Source organism: Etheostoma cragini, chromosome 1, assembly GCF_013103735.1.
Source record: "Etheostoma cragini isolate CJK2018 chromosome 1, CSU_Ecrag_1.0, whole genome shotgun sequence".
Lineage (NCBI taxonomy): Eukaryota > Metazoa > Chordata > Actinopteri > Perciformes > Percidae > Etheostoma > Etheostoma cragini.
Window position 1 is genome coordinate 10,129,950 of NC_048407.1, and position 25,005 is coordinate 10,154,954.

Sequence of the window (25,005 nt, forward strand, 5' to 3'; positions counted from 1 at the left end):
GTCTAGCAGAGAGTAAAACAGTTTTTATGCATCAATCCACTTCTGAAAATTCCTTACAGCTTATATTACAGGAAAACATCAAAAGAAGCCAAAACGATGAAAAGAAATTGTGAAAAAAATCCTTTCAGCTATTTTCTTCTCGTCATACACAGTAAATCCTATCCACATGAAGCTGGGGGAAGTTATCGTAGAGCCACTTACAAAACTTGGTTTGTGTTTTGTTTATACTTCGATGCTAAAAGATAATCCTTTGAGGAAGGAAGTTTGCTTTGAATTAATTACCACTTACTGCTATGATAAGTGCTTTAACTGTTTTAATTAGATATTATTGGAGTGGGCCGAGACTCCTGCACAACAATGTATGTATATTATTGCCCTGCTGACTCCAGCAGTAATGCATGTATTAGTACTCTCCTGGCGGTACTACAGTTCAGTGTGTGTACTACCTGCTAGTGCCCTCCTGGCTGTAGAAAACGGAGTAGGTTATGTCGTCTCCATGGGGTTCGGCTGGCGAGCGCCAGGTCAACTTGATGAAGCGGGTGGAAACCAACGAAGCTACCACGTCCCGTGGGGCAGAGGGGGCGGGCCCTGCTGGACTGGCTACACCTCTAGAGCCTGGCGTTACATGGTCAGTAGTGTTAGGAGTCAGTGAGGGGGGAGGGAAAGAGGGCAGGGCTACATCTTTGGGTTGGGAGGAGGAGGAAGGGATGGCAAGTTGGGTCCAGTGAGACAGGGAGGGGCAGGAGACAGCGGCAGCGTGGGAGGGGATGGGGAAATATCACGCAGAAAGGTCGAGGAGAGGAAAGGAGTTGAAATGGAAATGACAGTGAAACGAAAAAGGAAGGAAGGAAACAAAAAAAGAAGAAAAAACAAAATAACAACCACATAACAAAAAAAAGCCTTTTGGCATGACAAGTAACCACAGAAATAAAACACTTCTACTACACTCACAAAGCTGACAAATAAAAGCACAATGCAAGGGGGACTACACATGCAGATCTACACACAGCTCTCTATGTAAGGGTAGTGGGAGCACAACAGGGCATCATACATTTCATTTTCATAGATGGCCTTCCCGCCAATCATTTGTGATTTAAAATGATTGGTTAGCATTTTTGTGACTTGTCAAACAGAAGTGGACTTTGTTTTGACGGGGACAAAGCCACTTTCTAGTCCCCTCAAATGCACTCCAAAAAACCATCATATATTCAGGGAATTAAACCGTATTATTTCTGACACGTTAAAACGACTAAGGACTATTAAAGTTTATTATGAAGTCTAGATTCTCTCAACTAACACACCAGATGATGTTTTTTAAACACTTTTGCTGTCACATTCCACAGCTTAGCCACAGAAATGTTGGTGATTTCATTTTTTTTGGAGGAACGATCTGCGGTCAGACTCAGCGTGATCTGCTTTCCATTTGCCTGGCAAGTGGGCAAAATGAAACCATACGGAAAGAATGTCAGTCTGTATGACATTTCCATTTGTTAGCAGGTCAAGGAAATTGACTTGAGGGCAAAACTAAAACACGGAAAAGGAGCAAGGAAGGTGTGTTGTACAAATGGTGTATTATTCCCGGGGAAATTGTTTTGAAATACAAAGCAGCTTCAGACATCTTTGTCTGTCGTGGCATGTGGACTAACCACTGACCCGCCTGTCGGTATTTGTTTACATTTCAAATTCCCAGAGTTCACTGACCTTTGTGATTGGAGAGATATGAAGGATTTGCAGCTATTTGGTCCACATACATACAGTCTTCCACTCACACACGCTGGAATGCACCTTTATGTTTATGTGTCCTGTTTACTAAGCACATATAAATGTGTGTGTGTTTGTGTGTGTGTGTGTGTGTGTGTGTGTGTACACCAAAAAAACCTTTTTGTGTTGTGTTGGCTCAGTACCTCAGCACCTTTAAATTTGAAATGAAACAATGATTTATGAGGTTAAAGTGCTGACTATAGTTTGTCATCTCAGATTATTTGACACAAACCTAAAACAAAAAAGAACTAAATCAATTCATCATATGGTTTGGTTGCAAAAGTCAATGTCTGGCTGGAAATGCAACTGAGAGATGGAGCGGACAAATTATTTTAGTTTATTCAAGTAAGACTGGATTGAGTGACTGGGGGGCCATCGAAGATCATTTCACTGGTTGGTCCTAAAACACACACCTGTTACCTTGTCTGTATCTCAAGGGTAATAATATCGGGGGACTAATGTTTACATAGGGCTAGAACTCCAACACTTTATCTAATGTGGATTACAACAACCTCAAACAACCTGAAAGTCAACACTAACCTCAAAGCCACGGTTTCATTTCAAATCCAGTTGGCCAGAATGGAGTCAAAAAAAAGAGAAAACATCAATTTCCTAATACTCCCGGCAGTGTAAATTACCAGATGCTGTACAATTATCCTCATTTACTTACAATGCCCTGGTTTCTAACAACATGAGACCATCAGTACATAACCATAGAAGGCTCACAGGAAGAACAAAAGCTTGAAGACTGACTGTTGATGAAGAAGGGCTTCCTGTATTACTAAAATGTGAACACAGAAGAGAACACAATCCAAGAAACATGCATAGTGGTTTATATGTAGTGAGAATACACAGCAAATACTGTCACAAATTAGTATAGGAGACAAGCTTCCTCTCATAATAAATAGAAGGTCCCTTCTGTACTCAACAACTTCGAGCTGTTCTCCAGCTCACAGATAAGAAAAGAAACATCACCTTTAGTCTAACATATGGAAGGCTTGACAGTTATAAATAAGGCATGACAACAGTGGAGCAACACTCTTGGACATGTATTGTATTGGCGTTTTTCCACTACATGGTACCTCCTCGACTTTTTAGGTTTTCCATTACAAAAAAAAGTCCCTGCTACCTGCTAAGGTGAAGACCTGCAGCCTACTGATGGTTGGAGAGAATCGGCACTAATCACTGCTAGCAACAGACTGGGGTTCTGAATAAACCCGCTGTGTTTAACCCTCATAGTCCTCGGGTCAAATTGACCAGTTTTCCTATATCAAATGTTCTTTTTAACTACCCCAAAGTGTTTTTGAAATAGTATTGAGAAAAAGTTGACATATTCCAGTCTGTGATTACCCATTAACATACATTCCTTTAATAAGTTAGTGTTACATAATGTTGAAAACGTCAAAAATAAAGCATCAAAAGTGTTGAAAAAAGGGAGAAAAACGTCCAAAAATTAAAAACATTGATAAAAAGCATTTTAAAAAGTGTTGATTTTCAACTTTGACGGGAAGACAACACAAGGGCTAAATAGTTTATCTAGCAATTTTTTTTGCTGCCTCCAGCTTCTTTTGAAACTAAATTTGTCTTCTTGCTGTGGGGAAAAACAACACACCTGCGATGTTCTGAGTGTGTGTGGCGTTAAGTCACGGCAGTTTCCTGCTATGACGACCGGCCACACTCGCCTCCCGCATGAGGCAGTACTAATCTGCAATGGAAAAAGGAAGACGGGGCACCGCAGCCGAGTCGAGGAGGTACCATGTAATGGAAAAAACACCACGTGTTGACATATTTAGAAGAGAATGTTCACGTTGGCTTTATTGCTACAGGCATACTGAACTGTTATAAAGGAATCATTTGAAAGCAAACAAGTAGAGCTTGAGTGTTGTTATAGAAAAAGGTATCTCAAGAGACTAGAGTGTGAAAAAGGTCACACTGCTTTAATTCTCTCAGTAATTATGTCTAGTGTGGATCTGGAGAAAAGAGGTTGGATGAAGCCAAAATAATGAGGAATAGCACACTACAGTGTCAGGTCAGACAAAGAGATACAGTAGATACGAGTGAGAAATGCACTGTGGGATAAGCACAGGATCATCAGATGTAGTTTCCACCTTTATACACCTTGTCAGCTGTAGGTAATTGACATGCTGGGCAGTTTTCTATGTCCTTCTGACAATCTGTCTTGTACATGCGTGCCTAAAATTGCTACTGTAAGGACGTGTCAGCCTCCCACTGCCACTGCCAAGCTCTATTCATAGCTGATTAATAGTGTCATTAGTCTCTGTGCCAGAGGTAATGAATGGCTGGCATTAAGGCTTAACGAGGAAGGTTACTCAAGATCTGCATAATGAATCTGGGAAACCAATATGCACAACAGTCAAGACAAAGACATGCATAGCAAAGCATTCATCTTAATATTCAATGGAAGCCTAAGACCTTTTTGAAATTAAAATAATTGGGAGTAGCGTTAAAGTTCTGATTAAAGCCTTAAACTTTTATCTTGTGCCGCTAACGTTATAATCCTTTGCTGTGCTCCCCAGTGAGTGTGGCTGTAAAGTTATACCAAGTGTTTTTTTCTCATCATCTGGTCTGAGTACACAGATAAGAGAGTTTACCTCTCTGGCTTAGACAACGCACCTCCAACAAGAAAGCATCAATCTACTGGACGCGGATATCTGCCAGAAGCACCCACAGCACTGGAACTACAGATATCCTTTTTCACAAGGAATCCAACAAGCCATGCCAGGCTCTGCAAAATGGATTTTCTCAGAACTAGTTTCCATGTCTAATGTGGTTGTGTAATGATGACTGCATAAAAGAAAGATCCAGCACAATGCTGATAGTCCATTACTGAGTCACTACTTTTATCCGCCACAGAATGAACAGAGCAAGAATGAACAATGTACTCAAAAAGCATAGTCCAGAGCTTTCAAAAACCAACACAAAGCAGACTGTCGGATTTAAACTGTAAGTCTTTGTCATTCATACGAACATGCACCCTGTTGCGTGATGAGAAAATGTGTGATTGAAGTGTAAGTCAGAAATGCACAGACACTTCCAGAACACTTGCTGTTCTTATTGCTGCTCACAACTGCTCTTAATGGATCTTATTGGTAAATGTGGTGGAAAACTGTTAGTTACTACGAACTCTAGCTGACATTTATGGCTGCTGCTGCTTTTCTTTTTTTACCCCTCCCTCTCTGTAAAGATAAAACTGGAAAGATGAGCAAGCCTGACAGCTCATGACGTTAGAACAGCTCCTTACTGCAGCGCCAAAAGAAACGCAGTCAGAAAGAGAAGACAAAGTGAGAAGTGAAGAGAGAAATGGGGGAATGTGAGTAAAGGGCTGATCAAGCATGTTTTTCTTTTTGTTTGTTTTTGTTCTCTTCGTTTCCTCTCGACTAACTTGTCGAGAACAATATTAAAGTCAATTTTTAACACAGTTTTCAACACTTACAAAGTGCTTTACAAGCAATACAACAATAACTGAAAAGCAATTATATGAACAACCAACGTGCCAGACATTCATCAACAAAGGATAAAAGTGCTTTGTCCACAAGGGGAAATAATTAAATCCCTGCTAATTTCACCGCGGGGGCACTCTTGTTAGGAACATAAGATTTCCCATTTGGACCTTTCCTGCACTTTGTGTTGTTACACCTTATCAACGGCCGAGAGGAAACCGACTGAGATACAGAATCATATTGGTGCAGCATATCAGTACCTGCACATTCCCCCTCGCTGTGATAAGCAGAGACAGTCAAGATTTAAGTGCAGCTTGATCCTCACAAAAGGCATACACTGACGAGGTGTTCACACTCGCTGACATAATCCAAAAAGAAAAAAAACTCTTTATGTCTCAGACTGATACTTCAAAAATGTCAAACAGCAGGCAGTCAACAGTTCCTCCCTCTCACTTTCTAGGTCAAGTTCACTAGAATGAAAAAACTTTTTTGAAATCTGGCACATTCCCCGAGAGAGAAAAAAGCTTTTATTAATTAAAAGAAGTACATAAAAATCTCCAAAATTAATGTTCTTCTCATTGATCGGTTGAAATATTCTTTCTTCCACAGTCATTTGATGATGAAGAAGCTGATGGTGGGGACAGAGGGGACGCGTTAAAGTCGGGCAAATGAAGAAAAATAACTTTTGAGAGATGTATGACCCGCATGGTCATGTACAGATTATTGAAAAGTGGGACAGCTGTTCCTACTGACGCTGCATGCATCATAATGCAAAAAGTGTGCAGGTCAACATTCTGACAAAAACAGCATAACACAGCTTGTCTGCCTCACTAAGCACAGACCATGAATGCTGTTATAAAGGGTTTGGAGTGAGTCACAGATGTATTCATGTCTCCATGCTCTCTAAACACTCCTGCAGCAGTGTGATCCCATCTGATCAATCTATGAGCATCCTGGATGCCATGTGGTGATCCAGCAAATAATTTCGCAGGATGGAGGGAGGGTCTATCTATCTATCTATCTATCTATCTATCGGTCTATTGGTCTGTCTATCTATCTGGCGGCTGACCTCTAAAATCTTTGAGTGAAACAGTGTGTTTAGAACTAGAAGAGTTTACTTTCTGGACATTTTTATTACATTACTAACATTAAATGTCATTTAGCTGATGCCTTTATCCACACCAACTTACAATTGCTATATATGTCAAAGGTTGCACGCCTCTGGAGCAACTATGGGTTAAGGGCCTTGCTCAAGGACACATTGGATGATGTATGGCAGTGGGAATTGAACCCAGATCTCCCACACCAAAGGCACGTGTCATATCCACTGTGCCATCCCGACCCGTCGAAGAAGGGGGCACCATTCTTGGCGGCGCTGCCATACCGGGTCGATGCGTGGAGTGAAAGGAGAAAGACCCTTTTTCAACTCCCATTGCAAAAAATCCACTTAGTATAATGACCCCTAATAGAAGACATATCAGATATTAAACTGATTAAAACAGATGTTTTTAAGTGATTAACATAAGTTGTTTTTTATTAAAAATGTGACAATCCCTTACCCTGGAAATCCAGATCCAAATCCGAAAGATTAAGGGTCTGGCAACGAGTAATGAAAGGGGCCCAACTCGAGGGGCGGCACCAAGCATACATATGAAAATCTCACAGCACGCAATTCGATAACACTACGAGCAATCACCCATACACTTAGCTACCAGCGGAGCCAACTGGTAGAATAAACTCCAGCCATATCCGATCAGCAAAACAGCATAAAAGTCCTTGCAAAGGAACGATTCGAGCGTCATCTTCTGTCCTTCTATTAGATTAAAAGACAAGTCTAACTCGTTCTTTATAGCGGCCAAAGCCGTTTCAAACAACTGGTGTTCATCCGTAGCCATCTTGTAAAGTTTACTAATGACTTTGATGTTTCAGCGCTGTCATCTGTTCAGCTCCCCTCTGGCCCGCCTATATCAGATACACCGATATGATTGGTGCAGCTCCACTAAAAGGGCATAGTTAATGAGCAGCATTACTGAATGCCAGAGTGACTCGCTGAGCAAATTCAAACTGTGCTATCGCGAGAACTCTTGATTTCCAGGGTAACAATCCCTGCTCTGGGCTCTCAAAATAAACGTTACACACAGGAGATTCATGTGTGGGAATGTGTAAAATGCCATACACATTCTCCAGAGCCTATCCACAGATCTCAAAACGCATGGGGAAACTAATGGCCCTATTTGGAAATGATGACAGTAATTGAATGGGGTCGGATACATCAATAATTAATCATCCCGTTTGTACATACAGCGTCCCTTCACCATCAACACATGTACCCCCTTGATCCTTGAGCCACTGGTGAGTTAATGTGGGTGTGATTGCTTTGTTCCCCTGAACGCCTTGCTTCTACTCAAACACACTTGCAGAAACATGGACGCTCATGGGGCCAACAGCTGCTTGCCCAGACTCTGTATGCAAATTAAGACGTGTGACTCTCCCTCCCATTTTGACTAATCTGCCTCATATGCATCACGTGCTCCACATGCTAGCTGGGAGGGCAAAGCGAGGCCTCTCGTGCTCGCCATTCAAGCAGATCAAAACAGCGAGTGATGCTGCACATCTTCAGAGCATTTTGCCACTATTGTCCAAGAACGGAAATCGGCTTTTCTCTTTGCAATGCCCCGCTTTGTATCTTATTACTTTGGAGGTACACAGAGACAATTCAACCTTTCCAGGGGAACAGAGCAAGCATGGGATGAAGCAATTGATTTCAGAGAGGCTCTGTGCAGCAGTGTGTATGTGTGTTTACAGGCACTTGCAACATGTTATGTATGAAGTGAGTGGAGCTACACAACCAGGAAAAGGCTGAAAAGGTCAAATAGGATGTTTTCAGAAATGGGAGCAGCTGCAACACCCTTGAGACTCTGACTGACAAACAGGCCCGCTAATCAGACTTCTACCAATAAAGCAACCTCGATGGGTTGGACCCACTGGGAATCTGCTATCGCACGATGCTAGCCGGCAGCGGGACGCCCACAACCTACTGTGATGTTACTCACTATTCCACTTTTAGCTTATGGAAACTGGGAGGCTCAGTGGAGAAAAGGCGGGGGGGCTGCTAACAGGAAAAATAAAAGCTCCAGCTTTGGTGGCGCCACTTACAGGGGTCAGCTGCCTGCAGCTAAGGGAAGGGTGTGAAGGGAAAGTGATGTTTTTGTGCCATGTGGTACTTCCAATTACTGCACCCAGAGGACTGCCTAAGTCCAAAAACATCAGATCGGCATCCTGAATGACTGTGTTGGAGGTGGATGGTGTTTTATTGTAAATAAGGGCACGTTTTAGTGAGGTGTGCAAAACAGACCGTCAGGAAAAAGGCAGATCTTTCACACCTACCTAAAACTGGTGTTATTAACAAGACTGACCTTCTAAAAAACAGCACTGACGCAGGCAATGAAGGCCACTTTTGAACCTTTTTTTTGCTTTCTTGTGCAAAACAAGAGCTAAAAAGAGACCCATAACATTTTGCAGTTAGCACTTGGGCAACAAACCATTTATAAATGAGGTACGGCCTTTCACTGCAGTTGAGTAAATACAATCCATAGAAAAGTTCTGTGCTGAGCCACAGCTTGTGTACACACACACACACACACACACCTGAGAGACAGAGCCACAACACAAACACTTACTTTGTCATCAGTGCCTGAATAAACAGCAATTCAGCAGAGACTGCTCACAATCAATTTCGGCTACAATCCCTCTGATCAACTTCCTAGAGCCCCCAGTGAGGGAACACATTCACTAATCACTAACATCATGCGTGTGCGCGCACCAAAGAGATTTTGTGTGTATTTCCGTTAAGACCCTGTGCGCACATTTAAGGGCCTTATCCCCAAATTTGAATTTCCATTTATTTTGCTACGAGGCAGAATTTAGTGGGATATATTCACATTTACATATGATTAATATTCTCCGTCAAACGCAGCTGATTTGTTTTTGTTCCCTTTTCACGATGACAAGCATTTATGAATATGACTAAAATGTTCTAAATAAAACAATATCTTATTTGTTTAATCAACCATATTCCACTAATACCAAATAATACTCAAGTCTGACTGCCGGTAAAGAGAAGATACTTATTATTATTATTATTATTATTATTATTATTATCATCATCATTATTATTATTATTATAGCACCCACAGTGTACAGAACCTGCAGCTGTAGCTGTTAAGGAACAGTTACATTTGCAGTTGATTACTTTTTTTTTAGTGGAAAAGGATTCAACTACTTTTTCGGGGGCAATTTTATCCCCAGCTGCACTTTATTAGTTTGTGTTTAGTGGCAACAACAGACTCCTCTCCTCCTTTTAGGCTTCTTATCTCTGTTTCTGCTGCATCCCGCTAATGGGATGTTGATTATAATATAATGTTGACTTTAAAAATTTGCAATTTTGAAAATAAACATCACAAACAGCAGCCTTAAAAATTAACATAGCGTAAGGGGAGAATTGGCCATCTGGCAATTCTGGCAAATGCCAGAGGGGCCAGACCATTTTTTAAAATGTGGGCCATTTTTTCTTCTTCTTTTTCTTCTTTTTTTTTAAAATATACAAACAAATATCAGGCTGACAACACATAGGCTGGGCTTTTAGCGCTTGCATGATTTCACTATGGTTATAATAATAATAATAAAAATTAAGCTTTTGGCAAGTTGGCAATGGCCGGCCTGGTCCCGAGATGGGCTGACCGACCCAATCGGAGGTTCCTCTGGGGACCGGCTGCACAGCGAGAAGCCGCTGCTGAAGGACGCAGAGCTTTGCCGGAGCTCCGACTGCTGTCCGTCTGACAGCATCAGTATTAAATTGAGACAGTTTCATTACTGGTTAAAAACGTCTTGTTGTCAAGATAATTAGTAGTCTAATTTGTTGTTTTGGTACAGTTGGTTGTAAAGCCTGATGCAAAGTGCAGGGCTACGGGAGTACACATGAAAACCCTGAACGAGCAGCGTCTTTCTGCTGTGCCCCGTTCACGGAGTGTCTAGTTTTACACTATAGAATAAACTAAAATGAATCTGCGGTTCACAGGTATGCATGAACTGTGGTGGTCCATTACACTGTAGGCTATATTCAACATCACTGATCATTTTTGATCAGTAGAATGTAAAACATTACACTTCAAATTATTTTGTATCGATAACATGATTGTGCTATTGTATAATTTAGCAGTATAAGCAGTATCCTATGTAGGCCTAAGTCAATCCTACATTTTTCAACTTCGGAGCAGAACGTGCTCTTTGGGAAAAAAAGTTAACAGATGTCTTTTTATGCTAATTAAACAACTGGACTTTGGGGTCAAAGTGTCGTACCTGGCCCATGTCCCAGATAGAAAGCTCCCTTACTGGAATAATGAATATAACAATACTCTACTATATTTTCTATTTGAATTGTTACCTGCTACCAGAATTGTGTGATTTCCTTTCCATAAATATAGATGTTTTTACCATAAATTGGTGCATTAAATGAATCAGAATGCAGGAATTAAAGTCTTTCACCCTCAAAATGTCCTGGGGGAGGGCCATAAAACATATTTAAATTGCAAAGTTAGAGAGTTAAAAAGTGATGAAAAAAATGCGGGACCAGACAGACAATATTTACAGTGTCAACAGAGAGAAACACGGTCAAACATACAGACTGACAGTGACAACCAAGAACAACATACTGGAGAGGAGACAGTAACAGCATACAAACGGCATGAATAGAAAATACGTGTCAATTTGTCATAAACGTGTGCCCTTTAAAACGTAGTAAGCATTGTTTGTCAGTTACTTATATTAAATGTTAAAAAAATCTGTTAGATAAGGTACTGCTTATATAATTGGCGACAGTGGGCCAGGGCTGAATTTATGTCCCAGTCCGCCCTTGCATAGCATTGACCCGACACCTGTCCAACAGAGATTGAATATAAAGTTCATGAAAGTAGTAATTGTTGTTGTATATATGTGGGCAGTCGCTGGACTACATCTATTACAGGCATGTCCAATGTCCGGCCAGAGTCATATGTTGTAAGCTCAAATGTTAAACTTTGCATTACACATAAGTCATGTTTAAAATGAACATGACCTTAAGAGTTTTAGCAACTTCAAGTTTATGGTACTCCATAAAGTGTGTTTGGTTATCAGACTACAGAGTAAGGCAGAATTCTTCATTTTTTTATGCATATTTGTTTACGCCTGAGTGGCGTGAATTTAATAACATTGCCATTTTAAAAGTGCATTTGTATGTAACTTTTATTGTTTAAAAAAACATGTCTGAAGCGAACATTGGTACCCGGACATCTTCACATTATCAAATCTGGCATTCTTTTATATATAATAAAAGATTTAAAAAAAGGTCGGGACACCCCTGATCTAGTACATGACAAAGATGTAGTACGAAACAAAAAGGCAAGCGAGAGAGGCTTGACATCATGATTGCCGGCTTGAATGAACAATGACCATGATTTGGTTGGATTAATCAGTAAACATGATCACTCTGTGTCCCTGTGATGTCATGGAGCCCTTGTAAAGGCCATCACCATACAGGAAAAAAAGTATGACCATGTGTGCACATGCATGTTTATCCCAGCAGTACATAACATGTTTAACTGTCACATTTTCACACTGGTGCCTGCTGTTGAAGGTACACTTACGATGCAGACTGTGGCAACAGAAAACATGGTGCTCTGCCCTGCGCTGTGCTGACACATTCACATGCTCACAACGTCACACATTCATTGCTGCTGGCCCGGCCATGACCCTGCTAGCAGATGATGGAGCACACAGTATTCCCTGAAGTGAGCCTGAGCTTGTCTTCAGTACGGGTAGAGTCTGGCTGGAGGGAAGGGTCTTTTAGCAGCCTAGCCTGATTTGATCAGGGAGTAAGGGTGGCGTTGGGATGTAGTGGAAGGATACCCCGTCTGTGGCTTGTCTGCTCCAAATGTGTTAAGGGGATTTTTTTAACATTATGTTTTATTGCTCTGCCTACTCAAACTTGACAGAACCCGTTCTGCCATTTATTCATGATCTAGTTACATTTTATATTATAAGTATTCATAATAAAGTGAATTTCTTTTCTCAACACCAGAAAGAGGCACTGCTACAGAATACCGCACTGACAGCATTACTGGGAAAGCAGAGACCTCCTTATTATTCCTTAGTATCTCTCTTTATCTTTCTCTTTACTTTCAATTCAGTTACAATTCAAGTACTTCTTGAATGATTTGTATCAGAAAAGACACCATTAAAATGCATTTGTACATAAAATCCTTCCTGCTGGCATGTCTACACAACAATGGATCAAGGCTGCTGTGTCTCTTATGTGTAGCAGTAGTCCGTGTGGAAATGATTACTGCTTGTGTTGTGATGCAATATGATTTCAATATTCGAGTTTGGGTTACAAATCTGCTGCAGATATGAGTTCTGTTCATGCATCTCTCTTTTAGGCTCAGTACAACATTTTGTACATATGGTGAAAGAGTTTGAAGCTTTCTCTGCTTTTTGTAGCTCACAGTGTAGCCGAATTGCAACCAGGTCCATAACATCTTTTTTAGGCTGGGTTCAGTTTATAGTCAGCCGGCTGTAATGGCAGTGGTCTATTTATCTGTGTTTTTTATGTTGTGGTTGTTTCTTGCCAATAGATTTCTTGCTGGTGAATATTTTTATTTAAGTCAGCTGTTTTTTTGTGTGACTCCAGACCAACAAAAATGTGGCTACCTTTATCATTCTTATTCTAGTATTTTTTGTTTATTCAAGCTTTTACATAAATATGTATAGATTAATTTTGTCTCAATTGAAAACCATTGTTGGAAAATATATGTTATTATACTAACAGTGCAGAACCCTACACGTTGCCTCTAATTAGTCTGCCTTTGCGGCAAGATTGAACTTTCACTTCATTTGATATCATGGGTTGTAAATTAGTGACATCTAAATTAAACTTTCTAGTTTTCTAGATTTCTGGATCCGCTCTGAGGCATAATCTTTATTTGGTGTTAACTGTTTTGGCCCAGATCAGAGTGAAGGAGAGTCAGTGCATGTATCTACTTTTGGTTGGTAACGGTAGCGTGAAGTCATCCGCAAAATACTGCAGGAGACTGTGCCATTTCACAGGGAGGTCTGGTGCTCAAGTCTGCTGTAATTAATTGATTTACTAATGAAGTTACGGAATGTTCGACTCTCTAAATAAGCCTTCCAGTATCTTCCTGTGCCTGTTTTACGTTGTCAAGCTGCAGCTTTGGGGACCGCACACATGTCAGTTTATCGTGCCAGCCCTCCTGATGCCTGCACTCATAAATACACAGAGTGATGGAGGGAGAGGGAAACCAGCAGACGCAGGGAGCACTCAGGCAGTGATCAGGCATCTCCATCTCTCAGTGGCTCAGTGGGGGTCTAGTACCTCTGATGGGAGGGGAGGACAGGACTCTTCTGTTTGCTGCCACAGGTCTAAGAGGGGAAGCAGGGAAAACTAATGGCAGCATGGCTGGATAAAGGGGGAGATAAAGGGTGAGGAGGAGGGATAGAGGTAGAAGGAGGGAAGCAGAGAGAAAGGGAAGGAGAAAGATGAAAGAGAGAGAGGGATCAAGGTAGACTGCTCGCCTGTTTAAGCTTGGGATTCAATAAAAGCTTGAAGAAATGCATTTGCATCAGAAATAGCGTGTCATCTTTATTTCTTCATAAAACTACATGAATAATAGCTGGGAATACCAGTCTACGGGATAAAGATTCTAAAAGGTATGCAGCTGTGTTGCACAGCATCAAGCGTCGACGGATGTGTGTGTGTTTTTTTTTTATTGGGTTATCTTTTATCCAAAGTTTGAAAATAACGAAGTGAAATGCCTCCCTTTCATTCAACTCAATGAAATTGAATTGCAACGGTCGCAGCTAAGGTGGCCTTACAGCTCAGAGCCTGCCCCATGTTGTACAGTGCTCGCCTGCCAATCGGAAGGTTGGTGGTTCAATCCCTGGCCCTGCAGTCCCATCTCGTTGGACTGCGCATTGGAGTGTAAATGTGTGTGAGTGTTTATCTGATGTACGGCAGCCACGGCCACAGTATATAAATGCGTGTGAATGGTGAATAGTTCCTGTACTATGTGAAAGCGCTTTGAGTAGTCATTGAGACTAGAAAAGCGCTATATAAGAACAGTCCATTTACACCCAAACAAGCTTTCAGGCTCTCTAGTGAAGTACTGGGCGTGGGCACTAGGAGGCGACATTTTGAAACATTATTCATGTGAGCTGTAGGAATGGAGAGGAGAGGAGAGGAGAGATGGAGGGACAGACAAGCTCAGACAGAGGAGTATTTTCACATCAAAGCCAGCACGGCCTATGGAAGGAGCAAACATAAGTATTCAGATGCAAATGGAAGTGCATCTCTTGAATTTATGCAAAAATTAAATAGCAAAAAAAAACATGCACTTAAGGGCATACAGCAAAGTGAGTGCATCCACTTATCTTTTGTTTGCCGATTTTAAATGCAGATCTGTCTGCATTTTCATGTTAAGCTTTTACAGTAGGTGCTTGAATGTTAAAACTGCGGTTTTTGACAAGTGGTCATCTAGTAAAAATTCCAAGGCTCGTACGTGGCCATGGGTTTGTGATTGTAAAAAGGAGAATGCATACTGCTGAAAAAACATGCAGTGGCTTTTTTATTCTGAATGTCTTTTTCTAAAACATAAATGCTATATGCATGTCTCCACTTTTAGAAGGCAACAACACCAGCTATCCTTAAAACAATTTTTAAAACTAAAATGTCTTTAAGCTTGGCTCTGGATCTTAAAGAACTAAACAAAAAGTAACCTGACTGCAAAAACTAGGCATACATTTTACTTTGCCACCTTATCAAACTTCAAACACAGTCGCGGTCTTTGTACTGTATATGGAAAGATGACAATCATATAAACAAGTGCTTTGTCTAGGCGTGCGCAACTTCAAAGTTGAAAAACGTGACCCGTTTCCTCTCCAAGCTGTAATTGCAGCCTACCATAGTAACACGCATCAATGCTTCACATAATCATGTGCCTGGAAATGGCTGACAATTGTTGCTGCACTACGTGTATAGAAGACACGTGACGACACTCCCTTAAAGAGCATATTCTCTGCAGCTGACTAACCTCCCTCTTGATCATTTTGACAATAAGGTCTACATCTTGACAGCAAACACATAAAACATCCAGCAGAGAATCATCATGATGGCTAATAGTGGTTATATTTATATATTTAGTGAGGAAAGCATGGGCCAATCTGCTAGTTATCTGTTAAAACCCTTTTGTACAGTATGCATTTGTAAAAAACTGAGGACATTAACTGATCGTCCTTATTGATTCCAACTACACATGTTGGCGGGATTTATACCATTGACTTAAGTAATCTTAACATGTTTAAAAATACATGTATTTATATGTGAGAAAATAATTAGTATTTGTGAAAATGCATACCAAATGAAATGATTGCTTTCCTTTTCAATGGCAAAATGTGACGACTTACATAAACCAAATCCTGTAGTACCACTCTACAAACTTCCAGCTCTTCAAAAAGATGACGTCTGAATGTGGCAGTTTTACAAGACACTTCCTTGGCCTGCAGTACACTGCATAATTAGGTCCACTTTTGGAATTTGTGCTTCTATTTACCCACATCTGTTTGCAACTAGTTATTGCACATGGCTGTGGAATGTCCAGGACAATTGTTGGCAACTGCAATCAACGGTCCTATTTTTGCCTTCCACTCACCCAAAAATCTGTTTTTCCAGGTTTTAAGATTGCTAAAGTAAAATTAAATGGAAAAACAACTTTGAGGAAAAAGATTTTTTTTCCTATTCTGCAGAAGTTTGTCCTTGTACTAACCTATTGTCATATACTGTACAGGAGTTCAAAGTCAAAGTTATTGTTACACGGTGTACATATCACTATAAATAACTGTCAAGATGTCGTACCGTACAAATGCTAACAGCTGACCTTTTTCCATTCCAAACAGCCCTGAGTGGGAATCATCAGTGGAGCCACATTTAACTGCAGCTGGCAGTGTCAAGATGCAAAGATTGGGAACACTAATGAATATTAGCCAACGTGCAGCCGCTGAGTGTTTAGAAGCAGTTCACCCCCATTGATTTCCCTGTTGGGTGAAGACAACTTTATCCCTGTGGCAAGTCCCTGGCTTATCTCCCCCTGCCTGCAAGTCAGCCGACAGACACACGGATGTTTTCTGGCCCCGTTTCAAGATAATTCAAGCCTGGCAGGTGTGAGCGGGATACCTGACTATGGCACAACACACAGTGGCAGCAAAAAGCGTGAGTGTTTGTGAAAGAGTGGGTGAGGAAGTGGACAAAGATGCCCAGCTGTGACGGTGTAGGCATATAGGGGGGATATTTAAGCCACCACAATTAACACAAAGCCCAGTGTGTTGGACTATCAGAGAGAGCAGGTGGCTGGGAAAGACTAGAAGAAAGAAAGTGTGACGAGTGGGGAAAAAGGTGGCAGATGGCTGTAGAAATGGTTGTGTCCAGGAGGGAAAAGAGAAGAATGCAACAAAAGAGAGACTCTCAGAAGAGAGATACAACTCCACTAGAACTTAAAGATATTATTTCAATCTCACATCCCAGGGCCGTACCCACAAAACACTAATAGCTGTAGAAAATGAGCTGATTTCAAACATGTTCTCAATGATTCACTATTGCACCTCCGAGAGGGGAAATTACATTGACACAGTGAAGCGAGCATTTGTGGAGATTGCTGAAGTGGATGTCTGCACAAGCACAACACGTCAATAATGTACAGAACGAATAGACAGCATCCTTGCGACTTCGTTATTTTCTAGATCTATCATCTGAGACTCCGATGATGACTGGATAATAAACTGATGAATAAACAGGAGACTTATCTGGTGGTAAATGTGTTTGGATTAGTATTACTGTGACAAAGACTAAAAAGGAAGAAAAGATTATTTGTGATATTTTTGGATTAAAGAGAGATTAATGTCTTCAAAACCCCACTCAGGGCAGACACCGTGTACAAGGCCAGCTGCCGCCGTAATTCATCCCATTTATCTTCAACTCAAACAAAAACAGGAAAGACTCGGGGCCATGTAAAGTGGCAAAATCTTTATGAATGGTGTCAAACACAAATACACAATGGGCTGCAGGTCATCATTATTTCTGACTTGCTGTCCTCCAATCAGAGGGGGTGACACAGCTGGGGGGGCCACTGGTTGGACACTGCTATGCTAATCCATTAGCCACCTGCTTCAAGTGAGGGGGAGTTCACGCTTCATTACATTTAGTCTCCTTCAAAAAAATGGGAGAGTCTGAGTCCACACCAAAGTAGTGAATGTAATATAAAGAATATACACAGTATTATTAGATTTCTTTTTGTATTAGAATTGTTCTACCTTCATTCCCCATGTTGTTATTGTTCCTCCAATTTCCACCTTGTCTCATTTAGATTATGCTTTTCAGTGAAATTGTGTCTTGGTTATCATCTTGTTTTGTGGAGAGGTTTTTTCTAGCCCTGTGGGTTAGACTAAGATCATTTTGATGGTGCAAATGATCTTTATTTAGGTTGTTTTACATTTTCTCCAATGATCCCACGTAATGAAACAAAATGTCCTCAAGAACTAGGATGTTAAAATCCTTTTCCACATTTGCTTGCATTTTCGGGGCACTTTTCTTGGCGCCACTAGCTACTGTTCTTGGTGTCTGCTGTTGTTGTAATCTGCACTCAGCAGCAGCGCCACACAAGGAATTAGCATTCAACCCTCTCCTTTGGCTTTAAAGGAAAGTGAACAACAAGAGAGACTAGGTGCTCTCACTTTACTAGCATATGAGTTCATGTTTAGGTACCGCTCGGCCTTTAAATGTCTAAGGATGCTGCATTCAGACACAGGCATTGTGTCCGTATCAGCTTCCCTTAGGTCCTCCTCACAACATTTCTGTAACACTAGATGTGGAATGGACTGTGTGCAAACCAAGCATTGTTTGCCCCAGTTATAACGCTGTTCCCTTTGAGTCACCTCTGGCTTAACAAGATCCCAGTGGTTTCATTTCACTGTTCACAACACACTCTCACTCTTCACACCTTCACAGATGTGCACAGCCTCTAGAATCCATCTAGGTATTTATAAATGAGGAAAACTGTATAGAGAGCAGAAGCTAGCTCGTGATTTACAAGCCTTTGTTGAAAGCATGTTTTTGCGGAGATCTGTTTTTTTTTTTTATTGCTTTTTCTAAAAACATTATTCTGGAACTTTCTGATAATCGTTTCTAGTATTGGTATTTGGGCATTTTAACAAAGATTTAAAACATCTCTCTCTATTACACACTCTATTAGTATTTAACAACTCCAGCTCACATAACTGGGATTTATAGAAGGTAAGAAATAATATAATAACAAGGATCAGTGAGGTGAGACTGCTGTTGATGTTCAAATGGCTGTGAACAGATGTTTGCAATTACAACTGTAGTGTTTGGTAGTGTCTGAGCCAAACTGATCAGACGTGATTCATTTCAGAGTTGCTCCTGTCATTAATTATTTCATCACACTAGCATTTGATCAATTGTGGGTTTTTGTCATCATCTTTTTCATCAATTAGAAATCAATTTGATCTTGTTAACCAACATATCTGATTTGCACACTAGTGGGTGGTCATGGTGAGTGGCGTACCGTGATCTAAGATGATGAGTTGGGCGCTGGACTGGATGTTGCCTGCATCATTTTCTGCCAGGCACTGATAGAAACCCTCATCTGACTTGACCAGGCCCAGAACCTGCAGGTTGTGCTCCTTCTACAGAACAGGCAAGAAGAAAAAAGGGGAAAACAAAGACAAGCAGTTTATAATGTAGAATTGTCGACCAATCTCAAACTCTTCTGGTGGGGATTGAAAAACATGCAAATACTGCTATTACAATGTCTTCAGTGCAGAAAAGGGAGGAAGGTGCCACAGAAGCAAATTAACTTACAATTATTTTGAAGTAGTCACTGGGGATGACAGCATCTCCGTTCTTGACCCATTTGACGGTGGGAGCCGGTGAGCCAGAAACCTCACACTCAAAGACGATGTCCATGGACTCGTAGGCGTAAATGTTGTCTGGCCGCTTCACAAACTGGGGAGGAACTGTGGAATCCAGAGGAGAAAGATGAGTCAGGCAGGTTTAAAATAGTTGGTTACTGATGAAATTCAGTAACCAATTTGTCAAAACTAACCTGGCACATCAAACTCTAACAGGTTTCTGCCAGAGCATGAACACCACCAAGTGATGCCTTACCTCCCATTCACCTGCCAAATTGCCGGGAGGGTGGAAAAAAAACCCAAAACAGTGTCATCTTACAACAATTTATTAGATTATTTTCTGTATCCTTCACATAACTGAGGCCTTTTCAGCAGATGGTAGAGCTTGGAATATTTACAAAAAAGTTTAAATAACCTCTGTTCTTATTTATTCAATAACAACAGCTATTTTGGTACCAGTACCGTGTGTTAGCGTGCAACACTAGCTAAGCCAAGCACTAGCAGATCTCCCCTGGTCCTGGTAATGAGGGCCAGAAAAGGAGTTATTTGATCTGCTGGGGTGATACAGCGCCTCATCAATCTGTTCTGGAACAAGGTCACTGGGAGCGCAGGGCCCAGGCCTCATCCTCTCTCTATAATTGGGCTGCATGTGTATGTGAGGAGAGACAAGAGTAAGACAGACTGTGCATGTGCGTATGAGCATGTGTGCGTGTGCACAAGTACTTTTGCCATCTCTGTGCATTCTCTGATAAGCGGCAACCTTGCTGACCACAGTTTAAATGGCAACAGCCTCCTGGGCTCAGTCATAGCTCGTCATTAGCATCTATTTTGTGGCTATTTGCATGGGCTGATTGGATATTAGTAGCAGTAGGGGGATAGGGTCTTTTTCTGGCTTCCTTCCGCAAGTTGTGAGGTTAATGCTTGATGTAGCTGTGGTTAATTTACTCTAACATGAAATTGCCATTTAACAGACTAACCTTCATTTTGTTGGGACACATTTTTACCATGTTAAAATGAAGACTCACAATTTTTGTTTGTTATTAAAACTGCTAAAAAAAACAGTTACCAGCAGCAACAGAACACAGTGGGGACTTTGACAGGTTTGTCTTTACCTGAACTTAAAATGCACTTTGCCCATCTGTTTGGTACTTTCATGCCACACAATGAGCTCACAGAGCAAAAGTGGGAGGAGAGGAACTCAAAAACTCAATAGAAGTTGCAGAATGCCATTCCCACAAAATTCAGATTCAGATAACTTTGTTAGTCCCCAAGAGGCAATTCATACATCCATTAAGCGTTAAGGTTAAAAGTGCATTAGCATACAATGTATATAATGTAACCCCATAGGCTCTACAATTCATGTATCACTCAGATTACCAACATATATTACAGGCGGAGATTTATGGTTGGGCATCATTTGGATTTTAACGATTCTGATTCCAAATCCATTTTTTCCTTTCGATTTCAGTTCTTATTGATTCCGATTCTCTGTGGGGTGGAGTTGAAACAGATCACGTGCCTATTTCACAAATAAGAGGAAGGTTTTATCTTGATTTAATGGTGGTTTGCAGTTTTACAGGGCGTCGCTTCCTGTGCTCCGTGGCGGCAACACAAGTGCCGGACTGCTACGGAAACCAAAACTTGCGCATATTAAATTTGAATCCGATGATTAGATTTGAAACCAAATCCTCAAAACAATTCCATTAAAGAAACGATTCCACTGGAATTGTAAATCCTCAAAACGCTTCCAAGTAGGAATCAGTTCTCAATGCCCAATCCTAGAGGTTTTCTTCAAGTTTGATGTTACAAAATAAATTTAAAAAACTTGCAATGTCTCAAACAAAAGCCCACACTATCTTTTGAGACTTTGAAATGGCAGTTTTCTAACCACACAATATAGCAGAACAAGTCAAACACAAAACAACTGGATAGTGCCACAGAATATTAATAAAAATAATTGTTCTTCCTTGCCTTGCTGAATAGTGTCTAGACTATTCTGGGAGATTTTGTGGCAAATAATAACGGAGGCTAGGATGGAAATGAGGATGGTGATGATTGTGGATTGGATCGCCGAATGATTCTCAAGACAGCCATTCCCCTGCGCTTTGTGTGTGTGTGTGTGTGTTTGTGTGTGTGTGTGTGTGTGTGTGTGTGTGTGTGTGTGTGTGCATAGCAGGATGTAGCAGGATGTGTGAGTTGTGAATAATGTGTGGTGTCCCCTTAATATTTGCCTCTGGAAGGTGTGCAGCAGAGGCAGGTGGAATCCTAGTTTTTCTTCGGTGTGTCAGAGACAAGACGTTAACACACCTTTGAGTCAGTGTGCGTGTGTTGAGCCATGTGGGAATATGAATTATTTCAAAAGTGTCTGGATACTTGTTTTGTCCCATTATTACTGGTGATACAGTATATGCTATTCATAATGCTATAATATACGCTATACATAATCGTGTTTTCCTTCCCTGCCATCAATATGTGCTTAGGTAGATTTTGTCATGTTTTGCTGTTGTGGTGTGTGTGTGTGTGTGTGTGTGTGTGTGTGTGTGTGAGAGAGAGAGAGTGTGTGTGTGCGAAAGTGCCTGCTAATGCATGCACACCTATGTTTCTGTACATCCATGCTGTCTCAATCTGTGCACGTTAATTATGGTTGTATGAGCTTTTGCATCACATTGCAAAGCCTTTCTGTCCGTATATATATTTCATTTGGTGTGAGTCTGTGTGTGTGTGTGTGTGTGGAGCCCTCTTGTGAGGTTTTCTGGTGACAGGTTTTGATGGGGACTTGTACTCTGTGGGGGTCTCTCTCTCTTTTCTCCCTGACTCTTAATTTTCCTATTACTCCCCGTTTATCTCTCTATCTTTAGCCTCCCCCTCCCTCTCTCCATCTGAGCAGACATGCACCATTTTCTCTAAATGGAGTTCAGACATTTGGAACCAATTGGACTGAGCAATGAGTTGAAATGCCTGTATACCCATATTGCTTGGGCAGTGGGGGTGGAGGAAGCTTTCAGGACATAACAGAGTGTGACTTGTATGTCAAGGTGTGTTTGTGTGTGTGTGTGTGTGTGTGTGTGTGTGTGTGTGTGTGTTGTGCATGTCTGATGACCTTCCCTAATTGGATGTTTACAGCATATGCAAATCTAAAGTTAGTCACATTTACAAAAGGATTCAGAGAAGTGTTATGAATGCCAGCTCTTGGTCAGCTCAAACAGCGCTGAAGTTACTGTGAAAACATCAATCCTTTTTCTCTAAAACACATGATTCATAACCACAACGTTGTTGACAGCGGTGGGCTTTTTGAACACTAGTAGTGCAGTATAGCAATGTTTTGATTAGCAGGCTCCTGCCTTCTTTGGAGTAAAAGCACATGCTCTACGATGCACATGAATGCCATGAGCATGGGGGTTGACAGATTAACATGCCGACAGCAGAGCGGTGTAACACTGAAAACAGTACACCGTAAAAGGTATATGCAAACAAAAGGAATATCGCTAACAACAAAAGGCTTTAGAAATCATTTGACTTTAAATGATCACAAAGTAAGAAACATTCAAAATGTCAGACCATTATGATGGATACAGTGTTTTGTTGAAGAACTGTGATTAAACTTGTGTTTGTATATATAATGAAAATTACACATGTATGTTTGGAGCATGTTTGAGTTAATTGACAGATTTCTTAAACTATCACACTCTGCAATGCTTTGGCTGCTCAAGCGTTTCTCCTCAACTCTACCCTGGCTGCAGCCCTCAGCCAAATTTGGATTTTCTGGATCCAGTAACTTACAAAGATGGTGACGAGTGATAGATCCAAATCCCGGACTAAAAATATGTCCCTTCATAAACATATTGAATGGCGTTACATAGTCTACAGGTCCATGTTTTTCTACACTCTACGGTTCACAGACACACAGATGCTCAACTCTAAAAGATGGAGTGTGTCCAAACAGGCAGACTTGTATTGGAACATAAATACCACTCTCTAATGAGAGACAAATCCAACAGAAGCAGAAAAGCAACAAATACAGATCTGCAAAAGAGAGAAAAAGCATCGAGACAAATATAAGGAGGGAGAATACCCAAAAGAACTCTGATGTCAGTTCTTTGGGGCTGGTATTATCTCTCTCGTCTGTAGCTTAGTAAAAGAAGCTTTAATGCAGACTTACATTGACTCTAGTGAACTACTAAAAGAGGGCCACAAAAAGGTCACGTGTGTGTCTCGCTGTGAGCTTGTTAAAACAAAACCCCATAGGATTCCTAAAGGGTTTGTGGGAAGATTAGTTTAAGCTTCACTGGTAGCCAGGAATACACTGAATATAGATATACCGAGGGGACAAAATCCAGCCTCTCATCTTTTGGTACTGAAAAAAAAAGTGAAATATCAAAGAAAAAAGCTGAGAAAGCAGCTGTTGCAGTCGGGTGTACTTTTGACATGCTAGGATGAGTGTAACGTTTTTGACATACATTCCCCAACATTTATGCTACGGTAGTCATCTATTAAGGCTTAATATAGGATTGTTAAAGTTGAGTGATCCAAATATAAAAAGCCATTTTCCTACTTTGTTAGCTTGGGCAGAGTCCAGTTAGCTTCATAAAGTTAAACAATGGCTCTTTGACAGTCAGGGTTTACTCTGAGGGCAAGCGCAACTCGGACTGCGCCAATTACCCATCCTGCTCTTAAACGGTAACACTTTTACCCTTAATCCTGGCCAAAACAAACAGCTTCAGCAGCAAGGCAAGAGAGATGCTTGGGGTTTGCTTTCTTAATAATTGAGGAGAACATAATGTTCTGTTAGAGGCAAAGTCATGCAGTAGGAGTTTAATCTTTGGATGTTTTTGTCGACTCTCTGATGGTTTAGAAAATGACTACGATTGAGTGAAAGCAGAGGCCTGAGGTTGTCCATCAAATGCTGAAACAAAGCTCAATTAATGGTTTGGTGACAGCATACAGGAGCTTGTAGCCTTTCCTCTTCACTGCTCATTTAAGACAGTACAGTAAAACTCTAAAGCAAAAGGAAAATATCTGATTATTTTTGATTTATATTGCAAATGCAATATGAGTCACAATATTAGAGGGAATGATATTAATTAATAAAATATATTGAAATCATCATAGTGTGATTCTTTACAAGGATCTGTGCCAAAGGAAGATGTTTTCTAAAGTCTGTAAACTATGACTTGTAGGCCAGGTGTTTTATGATAAAATTGTGATTAATTGTGTAGCCCTGCTTGAGAAGTAGGTTTGTTTGAAAACCAATACAGTAAAAGTTTAGGATTTAATTAGTCAGTTATTGTAATACACACACACACACACACACACACACACACACACACACACACACAGGCTACAAGGGCTACAAATGGATGTAACAATCTCTGTAATTACGGGCATCTTAAAGTACCATTACCAGAATCAAACTTTGCTGAGGAGGGACACTAAACTAGCAACATGTTGATGCAGGACTCAATGAATCCACTTGCCTGTCAATCCACAGTTTGACAGGCAGAGTAATTCCTGTCCAAAGCTGTTGCCCACTCAAACACCTGCTAAGGTTGACAGGAGCTGAACCTGGTTCTCCACTGCAGACGGAGCAACATTGGACACAGTAACGTAACAGCTCAGGCTGAACAAACCACTTGGACTCAATGTAAAAACACAAAGACACACATCATGCAGTTATATATGTGTGTGTATATATATACAGTGGGTACGGAAAGTATTCAGACCCCTTTAAATTTTTCACTCTTTGTTTCATTGCAGC

General features: G+C 40.9%; 1 protein-coding gene, 1 long non-coding RNA gene and 1 pseudogene across 7 annotated transcripts in view; 1 reads left to right on the forward strand and 2 right to left on the reverse strand.

The window, feature by feature from the left end:
* The window catches only part of neo1a (neogenin 1a), a 163,449-nt gene that overhangs the window by 22,466 nt on the left and 115,978 nt on the right, over positions 1–25,005 (reverse strand). For 3 of the 5 annotated variants that reach the window (XM_034880585.1, XM_034880593.1, XM_034880576.1), the window contains exons 6-8: positions 19,201–19,355; positions 18,905–19,025; positions 447–681 (exon numbers count right to left, since the gene is read on the reverse strand). In XM_034880585.1, the coding sequence (XP_034736476.1) occupies positions 447–681; positions 18,905–19,025; positions 19,201–19,355 (511 nt within the window). The remainder of the gene's footprint in view (positions 1–446; positions 682–18,904; positions 19,026–19,200; positions 19,356–25,005) is intronic. The other 2 variants (XM_034880602.1, XM_034880610.1) reach the window with 1 other exon arrangement.
* Positions 6,573–6,752, reverse strand: LOC117951254 (annotated as a pseudogene).
* The window catches only part of LOC117950492, an 18,137-nt gene continuing 13,788 nt past the window's right edge, over positions 20,657–25,005 (forward strand). For both annotated transcript variants that reach the window (XR_004657916.1, XR_004657917.1), the window contains exons 1-3: positions 20,657–20,832; positions 21,520–21,529; positions 24,506–24,510. This is a non-coding gene — a long non-coding RNA (uncharacterized LOC117950492). The remainder of the gene's footprint in view (positions 20,833–21,519; positions 21,530–24,505; positions 24,511–25,005) is intronic.